General features: G+C 40.3%; 1 protein-coding gene across 7 annotated transcripts in view; it reads left to right on the top strand.

Moving 5' to 3' along the window:
* Positions 1–20,717, top strand: part of CC2D2A (coiled-coil and C2 domain containing 2A) — a 138,861-nt gene that overhangs the window by 67,270 nt on the left and 50,874 nt on the right. For all 7 annotated transcript variants that reach the window (XM_075930704.1, XM_075930702.1, XM_025178410.2 and 4 more), the window contains 8 exons: positions 2,170–2,347; positions 3,986–4,142; positions 4,810–4,957; positions 8,240–8,378; positions 10,590–10,793; positions 11,647–11,739; positions 13,544–13,635; positions 17,708–17,875. In XM_075930704.1, the coding sequence (XP_075786819.1) occupies positions 2,170–2,347; positions 3,986–4,142; positions 4,810–4,957; positions 8,240–8,378; positions 10,590–10,793; positions 11,647–11,739; positions 13,544–13,635; positions 17,708–17,875 (1,179 nt within the window). The remainder of the gene's footprint in view (positions 1–2,169; positions 2,348–3,985; positions 4,143–4,809; positions 4,958–8,239; positions 8,379–10,589; positions 10,794–11,646; positions 11,740–13,543; positions 13,636–17,707; positions 17,876–20,717) is intronic.

Raw genomic sequence — 20,717 nt, 5'->3', positions numbered from 1 at the left:
AGCAGATGTCACTACAGTATCTCCCATGATAAGTGTGTCAATAGACAGACTTCACAGATTGTTGGCCCTCTGGTTTCTCCAACTTCTGTATCTTTTCTGTTCTTGCCACAGCCAAATACTGTGGCTTTGTGGTAGTTTTGGAGTTGGTGGTGACAGTCAAACCAAAGACAGTGTGGGCAGCTGTGCAACTGCAAAATGTCGCCATTACTACTGACCAATGACTATATTAGTTTCTGGAGCCTCTACATCAGTGGTCCCCAACCTTTTTGTGGCCAATAGCACATTCATGTTTTCAGAAGAGTGTGGCGGGCGCCAACAAAAAAAGGCGTCAAATGTGAAATTGAAGGCTCTTTTCATATTAACTGTGAATTGGGTAAATTTGATAGAAACTTAATTTAGTTGGATAATTTTTATTTTAATTATATTGTAATTAATTTGTTTAAAAATTCTGTATTAATAAAAAGGGGGGGATGTCCAAATGTTAAGCAAAAAAAGCACCCTCCCCCCCCCCAAAAAAAAACCATGGCACCTTTAAATTTCACACTCCCTTCCACATGGCAGGGGAAGAATGTCCCAAGTGGTTTTCCAGCTGAGAAACTGAAAATACCAGACATTTTACTGGGGGAGAGGGGTCAGGCCAGGGGTTTGGATTGTGCAGGGGATTGGGGTGCAGGGTCTGGGAGGAGAGTTCTGTGGGTGAAGATATCGGAGTGGTAGTAGCTGGGGGGCCAGACACTTAGCAGCGAGACGCGCTGCTCTCCTGTTTCTCCCACAGGACCTGCCTGGCCATGTGCTTGGGGATTGGTAGGTTCCCACAGCTGCCTTTGTTCAGGTCCGGCCAATGGGCTTGTGCGCGGGGGGGGAGGTGGAAACGGCCATGAGGGACCCTCCCCTGCCGGCTCGCAGCTCCTGCACCACAAAGGGCCCCGCCACGGCTGCTTTGCATGGGGGAGGGACCTGACCAGCATGGGGTTTGCTCCGGTTACTGAAGTGCCTGCACGGGCTGCCTGCTGCGGTGGGGGCGGGGCTCAAGCCTCCAAAGCGCCATGTCGGGCTCCCTCGCGGGCCCCAGGCTGCTGACCCTGCTCTAAGCAGGGGTGAATGTGAGTAGTTCTAAAAACGCTGGCGCGGGTACATATAAATGCCCCCGCGGGCGCTATGGTACCCGTGGGCACCATGTTGGGGACCACGGCTGTAGTTAGTCTGTAATTCTGGAACTTGACAACTATAGAGACGGTTAAAGAATTTTCACCAAATGTGATTTTTTTTCTTTGTATCAGTTATGTTACAAGCCATTTTGCAGTTGATAAATGTTAAACTAAGGCTACTTGCCTTCTCTATGGTTTTGGCCACCGTGAGCACATTATACCTTAGCTCAAGTTCCTTCATAGGCTTCCAGGCAGCTTTGAAAATAAGAATGACACACAACATGGACACACTCTTCTGCCAAAAAACCTCCAATAAACAAAAAATTACTCTGAAGGAAACCAACTTTTAAAATTATTTAAATCTAAAGAAATTAAAAATAAATAACAAGCAGACTTTTTACACCGAAAAGAGAGATGTGTCAAAGATTCCATTAAATCCACTAGAAACTTCATTGTCACTAGCAATGTTATGTGAAGGGTACTCAGACACTATGTGACAAGCAATAGATAAGAAATTTACGCAATGTCAATATTTAAAGTTTAACACAGATTATTTAATGAGTTTCAATTTCTTAAAACTGTTCCATATCAAAGTTATGCAATAACTTTAACATAAACCATTCCTGTTGCTGTTAGCTTTAGCACTGCCAAGAGATTTTGGAACTCTGACTGTTTTATATATAGTTTATAATTTGCGGGGAGATAGTTTTCACTAAATATATTATTCCTCTTACTGTTGTATGAAGAAGCCTCAAGTTGAGATGAAAATCTGTTGTATGAAGAAGCCTCAAGTTGAGATGAAAATCTGACATATTACATTATAAAATATTTTACCATGCATGAGAAATCAAAGTAACTGTGGAGTTCCTGTGTAGTGATATTTCGGTAGAGTGGTTAATTGACATACTTTTGGTTATGTCTTTCTCTCTTTTCAATAATTAGATTCCTATACAATATTCCAAAGAGTAAAGATAATTTGTACAAAATCTGTTCTCATAATTTATCTGTAATATGTTCACAGGGCAGAAGTTTTAAGACGAGAAGATGTAAAGAAACGTTTAGTATTTTTAAAAGTTCTTTTCAACACTAAAGAAGTGTCGAGGACTGTCACCCGGCAAATAAGCTCAGACTTCAGAGTTCACTTTGGGCAAATTTTCAATCTGAAAATATTCAATTGGCCAGAAAGTTTGAAACTTCAGGTAAATAATTATTTTGCAAGGACTTTGCTATGTGACACATACTAAAAAGACAATTTTAATTACTTGCTTTTACTCTCTATTTTTTGTAACAACACAAGGTTGTAAAGCTTAAGTCCTGAAGGTCCTGACTTGTTCCCCTTCCTGGGGTTCCAGTGGCAATATAAAGGGCCCAGGGCTACAGCCATTCTCATAGTAATAACGGTGGCTGGGAACTCTGGACCCTTTTAAATCACTGGGGGCAGGGCAGTTGTCCTTTTTGTCCCTTCCTCCCTCCTTCCTCCTCATCAGCCGTCCTTGTCTATTCTACTCAAGAAACTCTTGTCCACACAATAACACTAGTGAACAATTTGAAAAAATGTAATACTCTTGATCAAGTTGTGAACTTGAGTTATAGGGAAGGATGCATTCTCTGAATTCTGAAAACCATTTCATTCACTCAGAAAAGGGTAATTCAGTAATATAATGAAGCAGACAGTAGCACACTTTTAATATAGCCTATGGTTTAAATGCTATGTCTAAGGGATGCCTAATGCAACATTTATCATCCAGTTAAAAGATACACACCAGCCTCCTTTCTTCCATGCCAACACATGCCATCCATCCTCTTGCACGTGGACAAGATACAGCTGCAGTCCTACTCTCAGTGTAGTCCTGAAACTGTCCCTCCTTGGATCCTGTTTGCTGCAATCCACCCCAAAGGGGACCAAGAGAGGAGATAGGACCATGGTCCTATGCAGCCAACTAGGCACACTGAGGGAAATAGGCTGCACTCTCCTACAGGCTGATATAATGTACATGCCTGCATTTGCTGGTAGCTCAGCAAAAGGTTATAGCTTATGAGACATGGTCTCTTCAGTAGCTTTCCTGATGTGGGGTTTCTGCCACCTCTAAGTTGATCAGTAGTTATATAACATGTATCAAAGTAGTAAAGGCTAGATATTGTCTTAAATGTTATCAAGCACATTAGCTGTGAAGGGGACACACTGCAGCCAAAGTTGACAAAATGTGTTTGGTACAAGTCATCAGGGATTCCTCCTGGGTGTTCCCTTAGAACAGAGATGGTCAGCCAAGAGTAGCGAGTGGGCTGCATAAGTGACTGTCCTTCTCAGTGGGCACAAGATTTGAAAGTGGTGGGCAGCTTGTGGCCATTGGGGTCCACCTGTGGCCCACGCACCCCTTTTCTGCCTCCTTCCCCCATGTCTTTTGCACACTGGAGCCCTGCAGTTACCTATTCCTCCACCTCCCTCCCAGCATTTTTTGGGAGCCATGAATTGGATATTTGCACCTTGTCCCCACTTCTCCCCCTCCCTTCCATTGCTTGAAAGGCTGTGAATTAAGGAGGGAAGAGGAGGACTAGGTAAGTGCAGGGTTCCAGTACACAAGAGGCATGCAAGAGGGGAGCAGAAAGAGGGTGCACAGGCCGCAGGTGGAACCCCAATGGTAGTATGCAGCTCATCACTGCCTTAGAAAGTTACTTTGTTCACTACTTAGCCATTGCTTTAAACACTATACATGTGTAAATATTTAAATTCTTACTTATCAGTCTATTCCTCTACCACTTAATCATGTTAACTGCTTTTTTCTCAACACCCAGAATTGAAAGTAACATTTCACTACCTATCTCATTGCTTTTTTCAGATATACGAAACTATGGGACTCAGCAGCACCACTATGTTAGCAGAAGTGTTTATACCTATTCCTGAGACTACAGTTCTCACTGGTAGAGCTCGTACAGAAGAAATAGAGTTTAGCAGCAGCCAGCGTGTGATGTTGGACCATGAAGGAGTTGGGAGCGGTATGGTTTCCTGATTACTCTAGGTGGTGCTTAATTAGAATGTTCAGCTTTTAGATTGATCCCAACATACTACTATTATATGATTTTAGCCACATAAATAAAATATATTTTTCTCTGCTAGACAAATAGAGCAAATGAAGATAAACTAAAGAAAGGAATAGGAAAAGGGGGAATTAAGGTAAAAATAAAAAGTCATTGTGAGTCATATTGTGAAGCCAGGGACTCAAGTTTCAGTGTTTCGCAGCAGAGACTAGAGTAAGGTAAAAGAGCAGGAATGATCTGCATGGAGAGAAAGTCAGTGAGGGAAAGCAAAGTGAAAGATGTGGATGGTGAGCAGAAGAGATTGAGTAAGTTGATGGGCACTGAGCGTGGTGGATACACATAAGGCTGTACAATCATGGTTCCCTGGGGTCTGACTTTTCAGCTCTATGTTTCATTATCATTCAGGAAGGAAACCTCATTCCTCTCACCTTTTGGAAAATTGAAAGCCTTCTTCCAGTGATTCATTGTGCAGTTAGGAAAAAAATTTCTTCCAAGAAAATAGTTGTTGGTGTTAGTAGGTTCTTTTCACAGGTGTTGAATTAGTGTTTCATAAATCATAATAGGATACTCCAATTTTGAAACTTATAGAAAAGATAATTTTTTGGTTTTTTTCTCCTGGTTGTAGGTGTGCCATTTTCATTTGAAGCTGATGGCAGTAATAAGATTACTTTAATGACCTCTGGCAAAGTGTCCAATAGTGTTTCCTGGGCAGTTGGAGACAATGGAGTACCCTTAATTCCTCTAGCATCCCAGCAGAACATAGGGATTCCAAGGTAATATGCTGCAGTGATATGTTGGGCAATGTAACATATTATGGTATTTAAAAATATTTAAAGAGTTGTTTTTAATAATAAAGATATAACTGTCATATTAATTTTTAAAATACAGCAACTTTTTTTTCCTATGCAGTTTCTCTTAATGCAAAGGACATAGAGATAATAACATTTTAGGTAAATGTTTGGTTTTAACGTTTGGTAACTAGACATAACACTAGAAAAAGAAGTAGCACTTGATGCCTTCATTATTATAATGCTCAAATAGCAAACTAGGTCAGTCTGGTTGTTTTTTCTTCTTGTTTCTTGTGGTAGAGTGTGAAGAGAACATTATTAGTACTCATCGCCAAGAAACACAGCCCCAAATCTAGATTTATACAAAATACATACGTCTACTTTATGTGACATTCTTATCCTGGGTTAAGAGAAACTGAACCATAGGAGTGGTAAAGAGGGTAGCAGAGTATTGTCACTGTTGCTCTTCCTAATTTAATACGTGAAAAATAAACCTGGCTTCAATCCATACTAAATTTACTTTTCCACTGTTCCACATGATCTCTGGAAGCCTGGTAAGTTACAGAATAGGGACGTTAAATATCAGTTTATTGAATAATTGATTAACCTCATGAATTCTTATCGGTTGCTCGACTATTCTGTAGTCCCCAGGAGGGGGGCCAGCAGCCAGTGCACTCTGGCCCCACTCCTGAGGAGCTTCATGCTGCTGCCTTTGTTTCAGAGACAGCATCACAGGGTGCTAGGCGGGAGCTGGTCTGTGAGGGGAGCCAGTTTAAAAATCTGTTCCCCTTGGAGACCGGCTTCTTGTTGCTGATACAGAGGCAGCAGCATGGAGTTGCAGCAGCCCCTGTCCAGCGACAAGTGTCTAAGTTCCTGGACCCAGTGTAAGCCGAAACTGAGCCAGGAAGTGCATGTCGTCTATATTAATCTATAAGCTTTTGCTTACCAGTTAATCAACTATACTATTACATCCCTATTACAGAAACTGATCCCTGTTCTGTAGAAAAAAATCTCCTTTGTCCTGAGGTTTGCAGACTAGGCATTATGGAGTGCCCCCTCCTAGTAGTAACAGCTTTGGTCTCTTCTATATAATTCCAATCAACTGAACGATGTTCACTATGTATGTCTACACTTGCACCCTAGTTCGAACTAGGGATGCAAATGCAGGCATTCGAAATTGCTAATGAAGTGGGGATTTAAATATCCCGCGCTTCATTAGCATGATCTCGCCGGCGCGCTAGTTCGAATCACAGCTGATTCGAACCAGGAAGTGCGCGCTGGGATGTGTTAGTTTGAACCAAACCCCTTCGTTCGAACTAATGTTACTCCTCAAAATGAGGGGTAACGTTAGTTTGAACCAAGGGGTTTGGTTCGAACTAACGTGGTCCGGAGCGCACTTCCTGGTTTGAATCAGCTGTGATTCGAACTAGCATGCTGGCGAGATCATGCTAATGAAGCGCAGATATTTAAATCCCCGCTTCATTAGCAATTTCGAATGCCTGCATTTGCATCCCTAGTTCAAACTAGGGTGCAAGTGTAGACATACCCCAAGGATAAATATGTTCCCCTGACCCTGACATCAGCTTAGAAGTGATATTAGGTGACTTAAAAGAGCATGCTCAGAATTTTCCCTGGAGTTTTTTTTGTTGGGGTTTTTTTTTTTACATGGGAAATAGTTCTTCCCCAATTGATAATCCATTCAGTACTCTGATGCAAACTGCAGCCAAGAAAGACAGTTATTTGAGATTGCTTAACTCATATTTGCTGTATGGTGAGAGGTTGAAAGATCATTGGTAGTATGAGACAAGGGCTCATTTATATAAGCTCTATTATTTCTGTACAATTGTGCAGCAGAGCTTTTTGAAATATGAATGAATGTGATGCTCATGAACAGTGCTGCATTGTGTGAAATTTTTTGTTTGCTCATAGGACGGGTAAGATACATGTAGGTAGGGGTTTTGCTGCAGAACCTTGTTTACAATTTCTTTTCTCTTTAGAGCTGTCCCATTATATTCCCATCAAACAAGCCATCTCACAGGCCTTCTGATCAGGCTTTGATCTCCAAGCCCTTCTTGCCAGACTTTAATTCCTTTTCAGTTTTCCAAGTAAATAAATCAAAACTAAAAACAACATAATGCTTACCTTGCCAGTCTTGAGTTCTGTCTTCAGGGGTTTCTCATCTTCATCTTACTGCCAAGCCTCTTGTCTCTGGCAGTCTCAACAACTCTCATAACCTCCTTTATTGCAGCCAGACTCTCCCTCTCTTTCCCTCTCTCATTGCAGATTCTTGTTGTGATTTATAGAGGAATCACCTGATCCAAACCAGATGTAGCTTGTTCATAATTGGGGCTCACTAGCCCTTAAGGGCAATCACCCTGGTACATTCAGGCAATGCTTTGAAGATGCCCATAGGTATATAAAACTTCTCTTAGGGTATGTCTACACTTGCACCCTATTTTGAAATAGGGATGCAGATGAAGACATTCGAAATTGCAAATGAAGCCGGGATTTAAATATCCCATGCTTCATTTGCATAATCACATTATAGTGCTATTTCAAAATAGTGCTATTTCGAAATAAAACACGCTGTGTAGATGCGTTATTTCGAGAGAAAAATCCTTCTCTCGAAGTAACCCTTATTCCTCATAAATTGAGGTTTAAGGGTTATTTTGAGAAAAGAGTTTTCTCTTGAAATAACGCGTCTATGAAGCGCATTTTATTTCAAAATAGCAATATTTCAAAATAGTGCCATAATGTGATTATGCAAATGAAGCATGGGATATTTAAATCCCGGCTTCATTTGCATTTTCGAATTTCTTCATTGCATCCCTATTTTGAAATAGGTGCAAGTGTAGACATTCCTTTAGTGCTAATGAAAGATACCTTTGTTTGTTTCTATCATTCTAAAAGGTAAAATATTTTTAATTCCAAAAACTTTCATAAACTACCATTCTGAAAACTCAAAAGCTTGATTAATTGCATAAAAAAAAACCTTTACAATTTTGTTATGGTAAATTTTACTGTCTTTTTTACAAAAGAAAACATTGTTCTTTTATAGATCATAAATATTTGTATCAAAATAAGTCCTGAAGAGAAAAAAGCAAAAGCTGACCTCCTTTCTTATTGCAATTTTCATATTTTCAGTGGTAGAATTAGCAGTCCAAATATTTTTTCAAAATATTATTCTTTGTTTATTATATAGCACTGATCAAAAATACACGTGTTTTTTAAAATTAGAATCCTTTGGTATCAACTCTGTCATTTCAGTGCTTTAAAAAATATTGATGCCATTGCATCTATTGGCACATCAGGCTTAACTGACATGAAGAAATTAGCCAAGTGGGCAGCAGAAACAAAGTTGGATCCAAATGACCCCAAAAATGCAGATTTGATGCAGTTGATAATGGTAAGAAGGCTTTAATAAAGCCATTTTGTTGAAATCTGGGTTTTGCACATTTTTCTATGTCTTTTTAAAGGAAGTAAAGAAAATAATACTGTTTTAAATACAAAAAGTAGCAGTTCAGTTCTGTTTCTTATGTTTCACGTCACATATTGCATACTCCTAACTTGCTGTTTTTCCATAAATTTAGAATCAGTCACTGAATTAGTGGATTTTAGGATCCTTAAAGTTGTTTAAAATTTAATCTGATACAAATACTTGTTTTTTGTTCCCTAAACATTAAAACACAGATTGAATTCAGTAACTTGAGTTTGTATAACTCTTTCATGCTAACTCTGTCCCTAAAAGCTTAATGTAATTATATTGGTCTCATCGAAAGCCATATATTGCTCTCATTAAAGTCAATGGGAATTTTGCCATTCACTTTTTTAAAAAGGATTGGGTTCTTAGTGATCATAAAACAACACATTCTAGTGTTTGTTTAGCGGTATGAGATCATGAGGTTCATAATTGAAACCAGGGCGAAAGTACACATTTTGGCTCTTTTTAGCTTTGTTTTAGTTTCCCCTCTTGGTCTTTGTTGTTGGATTGCTTAGTGATGACTAGTAAGAATGAGTGGTATCCTTCACCTTTCTCTTTCATTTAGAAAATAATCTCCCAATTGTTTATTTTTTGTTTGTTTGTAAAAGAGTCAGATATTACTGATCCCAGATGCCATTATATTAGGAAGTATGCATGTACTTCTAGAGCCCATAGCCACTGCCAGAAAGGAGCCTAGGCATAAAATGTGTAGAGTTCAAGCCAGTACGACTGGTTCTGTATAATGTTCCTGAGGAGAAAAGAGGACAATCAATCCTTTAGTTTGATTAGTGGATAATTTTTATATCTCATCTTCCGTAGAAAGGTTTATCAAGAAAGGTTTAACTTACCTTAGGTTTTTTTTAAATGTGATGAAGTTAGCAGCATCATGAATTATTTTTTTAAATTTAAAAAAATTTATCTCATCACAATTTTGAAATGCATTCAGATGCTGAGCTGTATTACTCTATGGTCAGACAGGCCTTGTAGCTAGAAATATTGAATAGCAGCTCTCACTGAAAGATCGAACCATTTATAAGAATGGAGAAAATTAAGCATGGTATTTCTAATACATAATACAAATATGAATTTAATATTAGGTACTTGATTTTGAAAAGTAAACTTGTTTTGCATGATGTGTTTTCAGTAGAGTTACACTGGTGTGTAACGGAAAGAAAACACAACCATATTTTTAATGTGCATGTCGGACCAAATTGTGAAACCCTTTAGCTTGTGGGGAGCAGTTGTTTACACGAGTAGTCGCACTGGCTAAGATGATACTGCTCAAATGAGAATGAAGTGTTGACAAGCTGTTCTTAGCTACCTCAAGTCTCAATCCTGCAAAGGCTTACATATGTGAATAACTTTATTCATATGAGTAGTTTCAGTGATTTGTAGCAATTGGGATCTTTTTGAACATTAACTTCAGTGTGACTACTCACTTTGGTAAAGTTATGCATATGACTAGGGCCACTCTCTGGCTGCCTAGCTCTGAAGAAAACAGTGAAAACTAAAGGTGTCATTCTATGGTTTTGCCATCCTTACTGCTGAGCTGTTGCTGTCAGGGTACTGCTTTCAGAGCTGCTCTCTGGCCATCAAGCTCTGAAGGCATTGATTGCTGAAGTAGAGGTGGCAATACCACAAGCCCCCTAAAATAACCTTATAATCCCACTGCAGCTCACTTTTGGGGTCAGGACCCTCAATTTGAGAAACACTGGTCTCTCCGAAATCTGTGTAGCATAGGGTAAAAGCACACACAGACCAGTTTTTACAGTCCATGACATGATTTTCATGGCCATGTGTTTGGGGGTGCTACATATAACCATGTCTTTGCAATATTGGAGATTAAATTGTTATGCTTGAAGCATAGTTTTCCTTTATATTTTGGTATATGTATAGCTTCAGTTGTCACTCTTAACAGTTACTACAATATTTCATATTACATTCTTACTAAAAATTAAGAATTATTAAACACTTATTTTAAAATATGAAATATTTCAGTTACATTTTGGCCTCATACGTTTACAATGAGACTCTTGTCAGTGTATCAGTGAGATTAATGGAATTAGTCAATCTGAAATTATTTTATGGAAATTTTCACTCTGAATTGAACTTTTAATATTTACCTTTGTTATTTAGGTTGCCACTACTGGAGATGGTTGTGTTCCTGGTTTCTTCAGACTGGAGCAATTGCAGCAAGAATTTAATTTTGTTTCCGATGAGGAACTTAACAGATCAAAAAGATTCCGACTCCTACAACTCAGACACAGAGAGGTGGCAGAGTTCCGTAATTATAAACAAGTCCCTTTACTTGAAAGAGAAATAACTGAAAAACTTTTTGAGGTAGGCAGTTGTCTGAAATTATTTAAATTATGGTATTTAAAGGTCTTTAATAAAATGTTTATTAGTTTTATCTCTAGTGATATTTGATGTGATAAAGTCAGTGTCTCATCATCTTGAGGTCCACATTCTACCCTGACTTCAAATGCATTGACTCCAAAAAGATTATATGGATTGTAAGTCAAAAAGTATTTCACTTTAAACATACCTCATTACCTGAATCTGGAATTTGATTTTATCCTTCCAAAGAAATAGCTGCTGTAACAGACTCTGTAGGAAGAAGATTTAAGTGGAACTGCACTGCAAAACATCAAGAGAGGTTGTGCAAAGTTAATTGAGGCACCGGCTTTATTAACATTTGTTGGACTTTTCGGAGAGGGCCTAAGAAAACAATGCTGCTGAACTGAAGCAAATGTTGGCATATTCCCATTGTAGACATTAAGGGCTCATCTAGACTACGTGGAACAGTCGAAAGAGGATATGCAAATTCAGTGGGAATTTGTAGTTTAGATGTGGCTTTTTTGGCGAACTCCCTCCCCACCTCCTTTTGTCGAATTTGAGAAACAGTGGTTTATACCAACAAATCAAAGTTCAGCTTCATGACGGAAAGGATAAAAGGAAATTTTCAAAGCTATTTGTTGTAGTTCAAGCCATGTGATTGCTATCTATATTACTTGAATGTGCAACTGAATTGCTACATACTGACTTAAAAATGTACCTCCTAACATCTAACATTGGAGTTGATTTACTTTTGATCCTATGTGGTTATATTAATAAAATGGTTACCTCTTTATGTGACATAAGTACACTAGAAAGGTCATCAAATCACAGTCTTAATTTTTGTATTTACACTTAGAACTATGAGAAAAGGCTCCGTGAAAGGGATATAATTGACAACAAGGATCACCTAGATGCACACAGAGCATTAGTTGCCAAGTATTTCCAGAAGGTGAGAAATGCAAAGAGTGTCAGTATTTCTCTTTCTTGCTAATTAGTTTACTCCTACTTTATTTATTTTTCACCACAGTTTACTTCATTTTTATTAGTTAAAAGTGGCAGATGTAATTCCAAATTACATTTGAAAAATAGATCTAAAGAAGAGTTCTGCCGAGAGAGAGGAAGTTTGTTTATTGACTTAATTCAAAGCTTTTGGAAATAATAGAAATAGAGAGATGTTATATGAAACTGATTATTATTGTATTAATCCTATAAAGCGATTACTGTAATACAAAAGTATGAGGACTTTGTTGGGAAGTGATTTGATGTAAAATTATAGTAAGAAAATAGTAGGACTCAATATTGTAGACTCTCGCAAATAATTAAGATAATTAAGATCATTTTTAAGCTGCAGTTTGAGCCCCTGAGCACCCACAAAGTTGGTGTCTATATCGATCCAGAATCATTAGTCTGAGACAACTACCTAGACTGCTTTTTGAGGAGTGTCAGCCGATGGTCAGGGCAGTGTGTGTGTGTGTGTTTCCGAGAAAAGGTTTAACGTCCGTGTCTTTACTGCTAGGACCGGGGTCCCGTCACAGACGGTAGCCAGCAGGCCAACAGACGCCCCTTTATAGGAAGAGCTTATTACACCTCAGATTTTAGCTGCTAGAATGCAAGATTGATTCCTTCGCAGCGGGCAGCCTTAGGGAAAGACTGAGAGGTGCCCCAACGGACCTGTCACCTGTGAGTGACACAGATCCAAACGCCTAAGCTCTTCCTATACCTGTCCCATATGACCGGCTGAAGTTCTTTTAAATTGTGCTTGGTTCTGTTACAGCAACTGGAGGAGTCAGGTTAAAAACTTAAACAGTTACAGGTTTATTAAAAAGACTTATAAAAGCATATGGTTACAATGGCTATTGCTCTCTTTCTTAACTGTTAGCAAATACAGATTTTAAAAATAGTTACAAAGAAAATAAAGATAGAAAATAGAAATAATGGTACCAAGTGACAGCTTAATCTTTAAAGAGCTCTAAGTCTATGTGTACACTTAAGACAAAGGACCACATACAGGTACAATTTTTACCCCTTTCTGTGCCTCTCGACTCCAGCGTGTCAGGCCAGGGCCGGTCTCTCAATTCCTAGGAAAGACGAATACGAGGTGGGCGTCCCCTTGGAACCTCAGGAGATCAAACACCTAACCCGACCAGCAAATAGATGGTAGATTGACACTCAAAGTAAATGTGCTGCTGGACCCATCTTTATACCCCTGGGACCCGTATCCTCTTTCTTATCTTAAGATGCCAAATTGTACTGGTCCGTTTTGTGGCGCCAGTTCTTACAAGCAAGTTTTAAGTTAATTTACACTTGCAAAAGAGATAACTAAATTGTGCGTACTAGACTTTTTTTACTGGGCGAGAGATTCCTCCCCCCGCGGACAGCTGTGTGTTTGTATCAATATGGGTTTGAGTCAAGGGCACGCCTTGGCCAGCAATTGGTATATCTCTGTTTACAGCCATTCACGGTCACACAGCCTGGGCCTTCTGCGCTGTGTGCCCTGTATGCTCCAGGCAAGCAAAAATGAATGTTACAGGGGGGTTCCTGTCTGGCTACAAGGAGTCAGTTACTCCTGGACTAGGATAGTATTTTGTGCCAAGGAAGTATCTATGGAAATGGAATCAAGAATCCCTGAACATGCCCCTTCTTTTGATGATGGGGGAGGGCTTAAAAATAACTTTTCAGTTTAATAAATTGAAACACACATATTTTCAGTAATTTTGGATAAGACATACAATTGTGGGTTTTTTCCCCTCCAGGTTAGAGAATCAGTGATAAACCGGTTCCTAATAGCAAAACACCATTTCCTTCTCTCTGACCTGGTAAATGAAGAAGAGGTTCCTAGTCTTGGGTAAGGGAAAAAAGTTTTTAATCATATCTGAAATCATTGAAATAACTAATTTTAAACTATCCCACAATATTTATGAGTGTTGTACTCCCTGGTTATTAATATTTTGAATTTATTATAATGCTATATTATTCTGTAAGCACCATGCTCAAAATACACACGTGTTTAAATAACTGTAACAAAACCATGCATCATAAATGTTTTAAAGGAATAAGCTACTTCCAGTAGTAGTATTAATTCACAGTAATACTTATTTATATTTGTATGCCACCATATTACTTCCATCTCTGATCACATTTGACCTCACTAACTTAAGGAAAGTCCAGCCTATCATGTACTTTAATGACTGATTCTAAGTAAGACCCAAGTGTGGTGTCTTTGGTGGTTCAAAATGCAGCACTCTTTCCACTGAATCAGTGCTGAGCATATGTATCAACACAGTGTTGGTGGGGACTGTGAGACTGGAATCACAATGTTTCAGGTGAAATCTAAATCTGTTTATACCATGGGGATTGGAGTATCATCACCATAGTTTCTAATTGCTAAATCCTGTAAATTAGATTCACTTCATATTTTCTTTAGAATATCTCATAAGGAATTCTGCTCTTCACCTCTCCAAGGTTCTAGGAGGCATGGGTTGCTTCATAATGCATCTTTGTGCATTAGTGGGTGTGTGGGTGGTTTATGTGTGAGTGTGTGTTAGTAGTCTATAATATAATCATATGATTTTGGTATTCCTTTAATGGCTTCCCAGAGTATATTATGCACATCTCATTACTCTGTCCAGTCCAGCACCCATGTCAGCTTGATGCTCCCTTTTATCTCCTTTCCTAAAATCATCTCTCTTTGTTCTGATCCCAGTGCTTGGAATGCCTTCCCCAGCCTTGTTTATTGCAGTCTTCCTCATCTTCTTTTCTTCCTCATCTTCCCTCCTAAAATGTCACTTCAGTCCTCATACATACAAGAAATGTCAGGGGGAAAGAAAAGTTATCAAAAAACAAAACAAACAAATAAGAAATATTAAACCATATTAGCATTGTCCCTTGCATGCTTTCTGTCTACTTCATCTTCCCTTAATTCAGTTATGATCCTCACATGTTCTATCATGCTTAATTTACATGATATGTTCTTTAGGGCTGGAAACCAGTTTTTATTTATTTTGTGAGGCAGGAGGTGGTGAGTTATATGGATCTATGGTGCCTGAACTCTAGGAGTATTCCTGGCTGGGGCCCAACTCCAGCAAAGTTTGTGGCTGGGTCTCTCTCCTGGCCCCACCTGCTGCTCCTGCTCACCTTGCCCAGTGCATTTCTGAGCCCCACCTGCTGTCTCTGAATGATTTAAAAAAGTCTGGGGCTTCCATGTCCATTATCTACATGTCCTTGTGGCCCCAGGTGTGTGGGGGGTGTCTCCACATGCTGCCCCTACCCTGAGTGTCCCTCCAGGCAATGGGAGCTGCAGGGGCGGTTCCTGCCAGCAGCAGGGCACAGACATCCCACAGCCCCTCACGTAGGAGCTGCTGCCAGAAGTTGACCCAGGTTAGTGCCACACTTCCTCTTACCCCCACCCTTCCTCCCAGAACCTGTATCACCCCCTCCCGCATCCAACCACTTCCCCCTCACCTTCTTCTGCCCCCAAACTCCCTCTCTCACTGCCACCTCCTCCTCCACATCTTTCCTGCCTCCAAATTTCCTCCCAGAGCCTGCACTCTCTCTTACACCCCAATCTCCTGCCCCATACCAGAATCTGCACCCAGTACCCAAACTTCATTCCAGAGCCTGAACCCCTTTCCCCTCCCCCCAACTTCCACTCTCAGAACTTTAGACAGGTGTGGAGGAAGGACATTAACCCATTTTGGGCACCTCCAGAATTTCTATAAACCTGCTGCTCCTGTTGAGAGGTAGCTATCATGTTGTAATGTGCTTGAAAAACAGTAATGACTACGCATCTACATGTGCATGTATAAGTATAGATACTGAGTCCTTTTTAGATAAAAGGAGATGTATATGTAAATGAACTTAATGTTCTTATGATCTTGATCTTAGAATTAATGTTTGAAACAGAGACAAGGAAAAAAACTAATTTTGAAAAAGTTGCTGTTTAGACTTCTAACATTTCTTGCTTCACGATTCTGTGGCATCTTGAGAAAAGAGCAAGCAGACTAGGGGAGGAAAGAGAATGGTAAAAGAGGATGTGCCACGCATAGACTGGAGAAAAGATACCAGGAGATGCCATGCAGATAGTGTGAAACCATTGTTAAAAGTTCATTTTTATTTACCCTGTGCCTTACAGATATCTTCATACCTTGTTGCTGGGGACCTCCCCAAAGTCTCTTTACTTCTGCTCAAACATGTTTTCGTGTTTGAAGTCTCTTCTCTTTTCTTGCCAGACTATTATATATGCATTTATTTGTTGCTATTTTGTGACTGACTTTTTGTACTATGTTTCCATACCTCTTATATTTCAAGTCTTTCTCTGCATTGCCAACACATAAATTACATTAACCTAATGTTTGCTTTAAATTTTTTTAAGCAGATAGGTAATAAATGACAATTGCATTTTGTTGCTACTAGAAAATTTTATTTACTGCAGTATTGTTTCCTTATGATATGGCTTAATTTTTGATTTAACAGTATAAACCTAAACAGTCCCATCTGCTGGCATTGCAGAGACTTGCTACCTTTCACAGAAAGACAATTCTTTTTGTTCAGTATTTTCATGTTGCAGAATGAGAAACAATAGTTATAATTATTTTCGCAGTTTATTTAAAGTGCAATTAGCTTGACTTGCATAACTTTCCACATGGTTAATGGGACGTTGTTTGCAAATCAGATTATATTACAGATTGGTCTTCCCTGTTTTGGCATCCTCAGGATCTGACCAGTCCCGAACGAGGGAGTTTGCCAGACCAGGAGAGGTCAATGCTGGTCCCTCTGCTACTGGCAGCTGTGCTCTGCACCCTGCTGCTGGCCCCCTGCCGGGCTCCACTATCTGTCACCGGCCCCATCTGGGCTCTGTTGCCCTCTGGCCCTTGCCCTGACTAGCAGCCAGCTCCCTGCCCCTAGCCTCTGCCAGGCTCCACTGCCCCCTGGCCTGAGCCAAGCTCTGCTGCTGACTGCCAGCTCCCTACCATTGGGCCCAGCCAGTCTCCACTGTCAGCTTGTGTTCTCTAGCTGCTGAGCTCTGCTCCCAGCTGCCAGTCCCTGGCTCTTTGGACTCCACTCACAGCCCGCATGGCTCTCTGATCCGGCCACATTTATGATACTGCTGTTCTGTTTTTTCTCCTTGAGTGCTCCAACCCCAGAGCACCCACTGGATCCCCAACAATGCCGAATCCCGGATGTTACTGGACCAGTGTGTCTTAAACTAGAGAGGTCTAATCTGTATTAATATATTTAAAACATGCACAGTACTCTGGAACATGAGTCTGTTAAATATGTTTAGTACATTTTCTTACTTTTTAAAATAATCTTTTTGTACTGTTTTTACAAGAATAATGAGAAGTTGATCTTGATTGGCAGTTGCTTTTTAAAATTGGTTCTGGAATGCTTTCTATAATTAAAATATGTTCAGTTAGTATCATTAATGTATGCTTTTGCACACATCTGTTTTTTACTGTTTTCCTGTTTTTCTTTTTGTTCTGCTTTGCCTTGTGTTATAAGTTCTGATGGCCCGGGGTATGTCATGGCACATTAATTTCTGTTTCCTCTTTGTAGCCTACTGTTTGTCATAGATAGTTCTGAACTTAGACTTTTTTGGTTTATTACATAATTGGATGATATTATCTAATAGACACCTTTCTATATAATTATAATAGAGTCGATTCATATTGAAGTTTTAAAATTAACTTTATTTCATGTTCTCAGTTTTTATATAATCTTTCACTATATAATGATTTAAAATATAAACTACAAAGTGCTACTTCTGTCCTAATAAACAAGCATGTTTCCCAAGAAATGATACCAAGAATATATATTTTTCTTTCTTGTAAGTGCATAGTTTTGTGTATGTGTCAAGAGAGAATTAGAACTCTGGATTCTGTGTAGAAGGGACTAAAACTCTGTTTTATTATTTCTAGTATTTTAGGGCTCAGTCTTTTTAAACTAGCAGAAGCAAAGCGACCATTAAAGCCAAGAAGAAAGGAGAGAAAGAAAGTTACAGCACAGAATCTGTCAGATGGAGACATAAATCTTTTAGTGAATATCATCAGAGCTCATGATATTCCAGTGAGAAAACCTGTTTTAAGGTATGAAACTTTTCAATGGCATCTAGCGGGAAATGTTCTTTCTCTATCTAGTGGCTCTTTCGTTGTCTTTTAAAAAATATTTTTCATACTATAGGCTACATTTTCAAATTGGCTATGTAAATTGGTTATGTGAAATTGCATGAAAAGCTGTGTGTTTAAATCCTTGTTCTTCTTCAAGGAGTGTCCCTGTTGGCGCTCCACTGTAGGTGTCTTGGTGCCCTTGTACTTATAATTGGAACTTTTTAGCAGCAGTATTCTGGGTGTTGGCGCACATATACAGTGCCACTCAGGCAGTAGCGAGTGTGCTGACGCACCCAAATTGTCAATCAGCCTTCAGTTCCTTCTCAACCATCTCATAGATGGTCGGAACCTAGCAGTGCTCCGTTCTTCCTTATAGATAAGATTGTTATCAGAGTAGTTCGTTGTTACAGGTTTTCCCCCAAGTTAATTTGGGTGCTTTTTTCCTTCCCTTCTCCTATTTAAACAAACAAACAAACAAAAAAGCCCCCCACCCTCCTTATTCCTTTCCTAGTTAGTGGATTAGTAATGCCAGTCTCTCCTGGGTTCAAGAAGAACCTTACTTGTATGATGTCCACCCCAGTATCGGATGGATATTCCCAATGTATTAGATGCTTAGGACAAGAGTATTCCCCACACAGCTTCCACCATTGCAAGAAGCTATCCTTCAGGTCCCTAAAGGCCAGGGATCTGCAACTTAAGCTTTTGACTATGGAAAAGAGACCAGTGTTGGAGCCAGTGTCGCAAGTCTCTCTACCCTGAATGTCCCCCACAGCTGTTTTGGACCAAGGGATGTCAGCATTGCAGGAACCACCAGCTCAGATGACCTCAAAGAGAAAGCACTCCTCTCCTACAACTGAGAGAGCTACCAAAAAGGTATCCCCTCAATAGAAGCCTTCATTGGCACCAAAGGTACATGCTTCAGGGTATGCACAGGTTCCGGGCACGTCCAACATGGACATGTCTTGAGGGGTGGTGCTGACTAAGGAAGTACACCCTGGAGTCCCAGCACTGAAGCTGAAAAAGACCGCACCTGCACTACCAGTACCAACAACATTGGTACCAGGGCAAGTGGCACCAAAACTGGCACACCACTCTGAAGCTAAGGGATGCTTGGATCCATTTGCACAAACCCTGTATAAGACGGTACCGGGGCCACATACTGACACCTCTCCGGTATCGGCTCGCCGTGACATTTCCATACTGCAGCATACGAAGGCGACCCCACCATTGATACCGGTTTTTCCTTCATGCACCTATTGAACACATAACAGGCATTCACAGTCACGTTGGTACTGGGAACTCCATACCTTGGCACTGATGCCACACCTATCCTCAGGACTAAGCAGGGTTGCTACATCCTCCAGTTCAGCTCCGCCCATTTCAAGTGAGGACAAAGACAACAAGGAAATCTTTTTCTCTCCTCGCCACTCTTCACCCAAACCTACCTTTCATTTACAGCAGCCAGCAACATTAGGGCCAAACCCAGATGTGGCCGCCTTTTCCAAGTTCCTACCCATACCTTTCCCTGAGTCATGGGAAGGATGGGATCTTTGGGCCATGGTAGAGCCCAGATGGCAGCACCTCAGGCTACCCCACAGAGCAAACCATAGTGGTTCCAAAGCCTCTGGTGTCCATAATGCCTTTTAATTACATCCAGTACTTACATTATGCCCCTTGTAGTTATATTAAAGAAGATTATATAAATTAAATGTATTAAAAGAGATTTCAAGTAGTCTTTTCTAAAAGCCATTAGTAGTTATTATATGCACAATAGAACCAGAGTTTTGCAAACTAATTGGGAATTAAGTTCATAAAATCAAAAAGTTTATAAAATTTATCATCTCAAAATCATAGTAGGTAAAAGGCAAAAACTGCAGTATGATGCCCTCTATTGCTTTCTTCTTGTCCTTCAAACTAATGCAAAGCAATTTCCACCACAATGAAAGCCTCAGAATGCAAAGGCATGTCAACTTGTAAATTTTGTTATGTAATTTCCACTGGTTTCTGCTTTTCTGGGAGAATGGTTAGTACAGCTGCTTGTTCATGAAATCAATCTTTGTTGAATTGAGGTTCTACTGGACCTTCATATTTGCTCTTACTCAGAGGTGGGAAATAATTTTTGATGGGAGTGCACTCCAAGAATTTGATAAAGTCTTCCATGGTATTAATGGAAAAGGCATGGCGCGTGGGATGGAGGTTGTGTGCAGAAGGGAGCTTGAAGTAAGCGATTGGGGTTCAGGAGGGGGCGTGAGATCTGGAAAGGAGTTTAGGTGAAGTACGGGGTTGTGACCTGGGGCAGAGTACTGGAGTGTACGAGGGGATGCAGGGGTTTGGGTTGTGACCTAGGGCAGGGGATTGGGGTGCTGGTTCTTGAGGGGAGTCGGGGTGCAGAAGGGAGCTGTCACACGGCTATAAGGAGGACATTGTCCTAAGTGTGGTGGGGTGGTCCACCTTGCTCCCATCACACTTATCCCCACCCTTTATCTTCCTAGCCTGTGCCTCTGTTCCTGCCCCCAAAGTCTGTCTGCTCCTTCCCTCTAGTCCTCTCGTAGGAATCCTATAGACAGGGCAGCATAATTCAATAGTCACTACATGACCCAAAGATCACAGTCTATAATTCGCCTCTATTGGCAGGGTAGTATTGTTCAATAGTCCACACATGACCCAATGGTCACAGTCTGTTTGTGGAGGAGTAGATAGGGGAAAGGTTTATATCCCCCTGCAGGGGAGTCCAGGCCCTCCCCCTCCACTGGACCCTCCAACCCAGGGCCTTGTTAGTGGCTTACTCTCGCCACTGAGTCAGCAAGGAAATCCTAACTAC

This window comes from Pelodiscus sinensis, chromosome 5 (genome assembly GCF_049634645.1).
Source record: "Pelodiscus sinensis isolate JC-2024 chromosome 5, ASM4963464v1, whole genome shotgun sequence".
In the NCBI taxonomy this organism is placed as follows: domain Eukaryota; kingdom Metazoa; phylum Chordata; order Testudines; family Trionychidae; genus Pelodiscus; species Pelodiscus sinensis.
The sequence above is the reverse complement of the archived record's forward strand: the minus strand, read 5'-3'. Positions and strand labels throughout refer to the sequence as shown.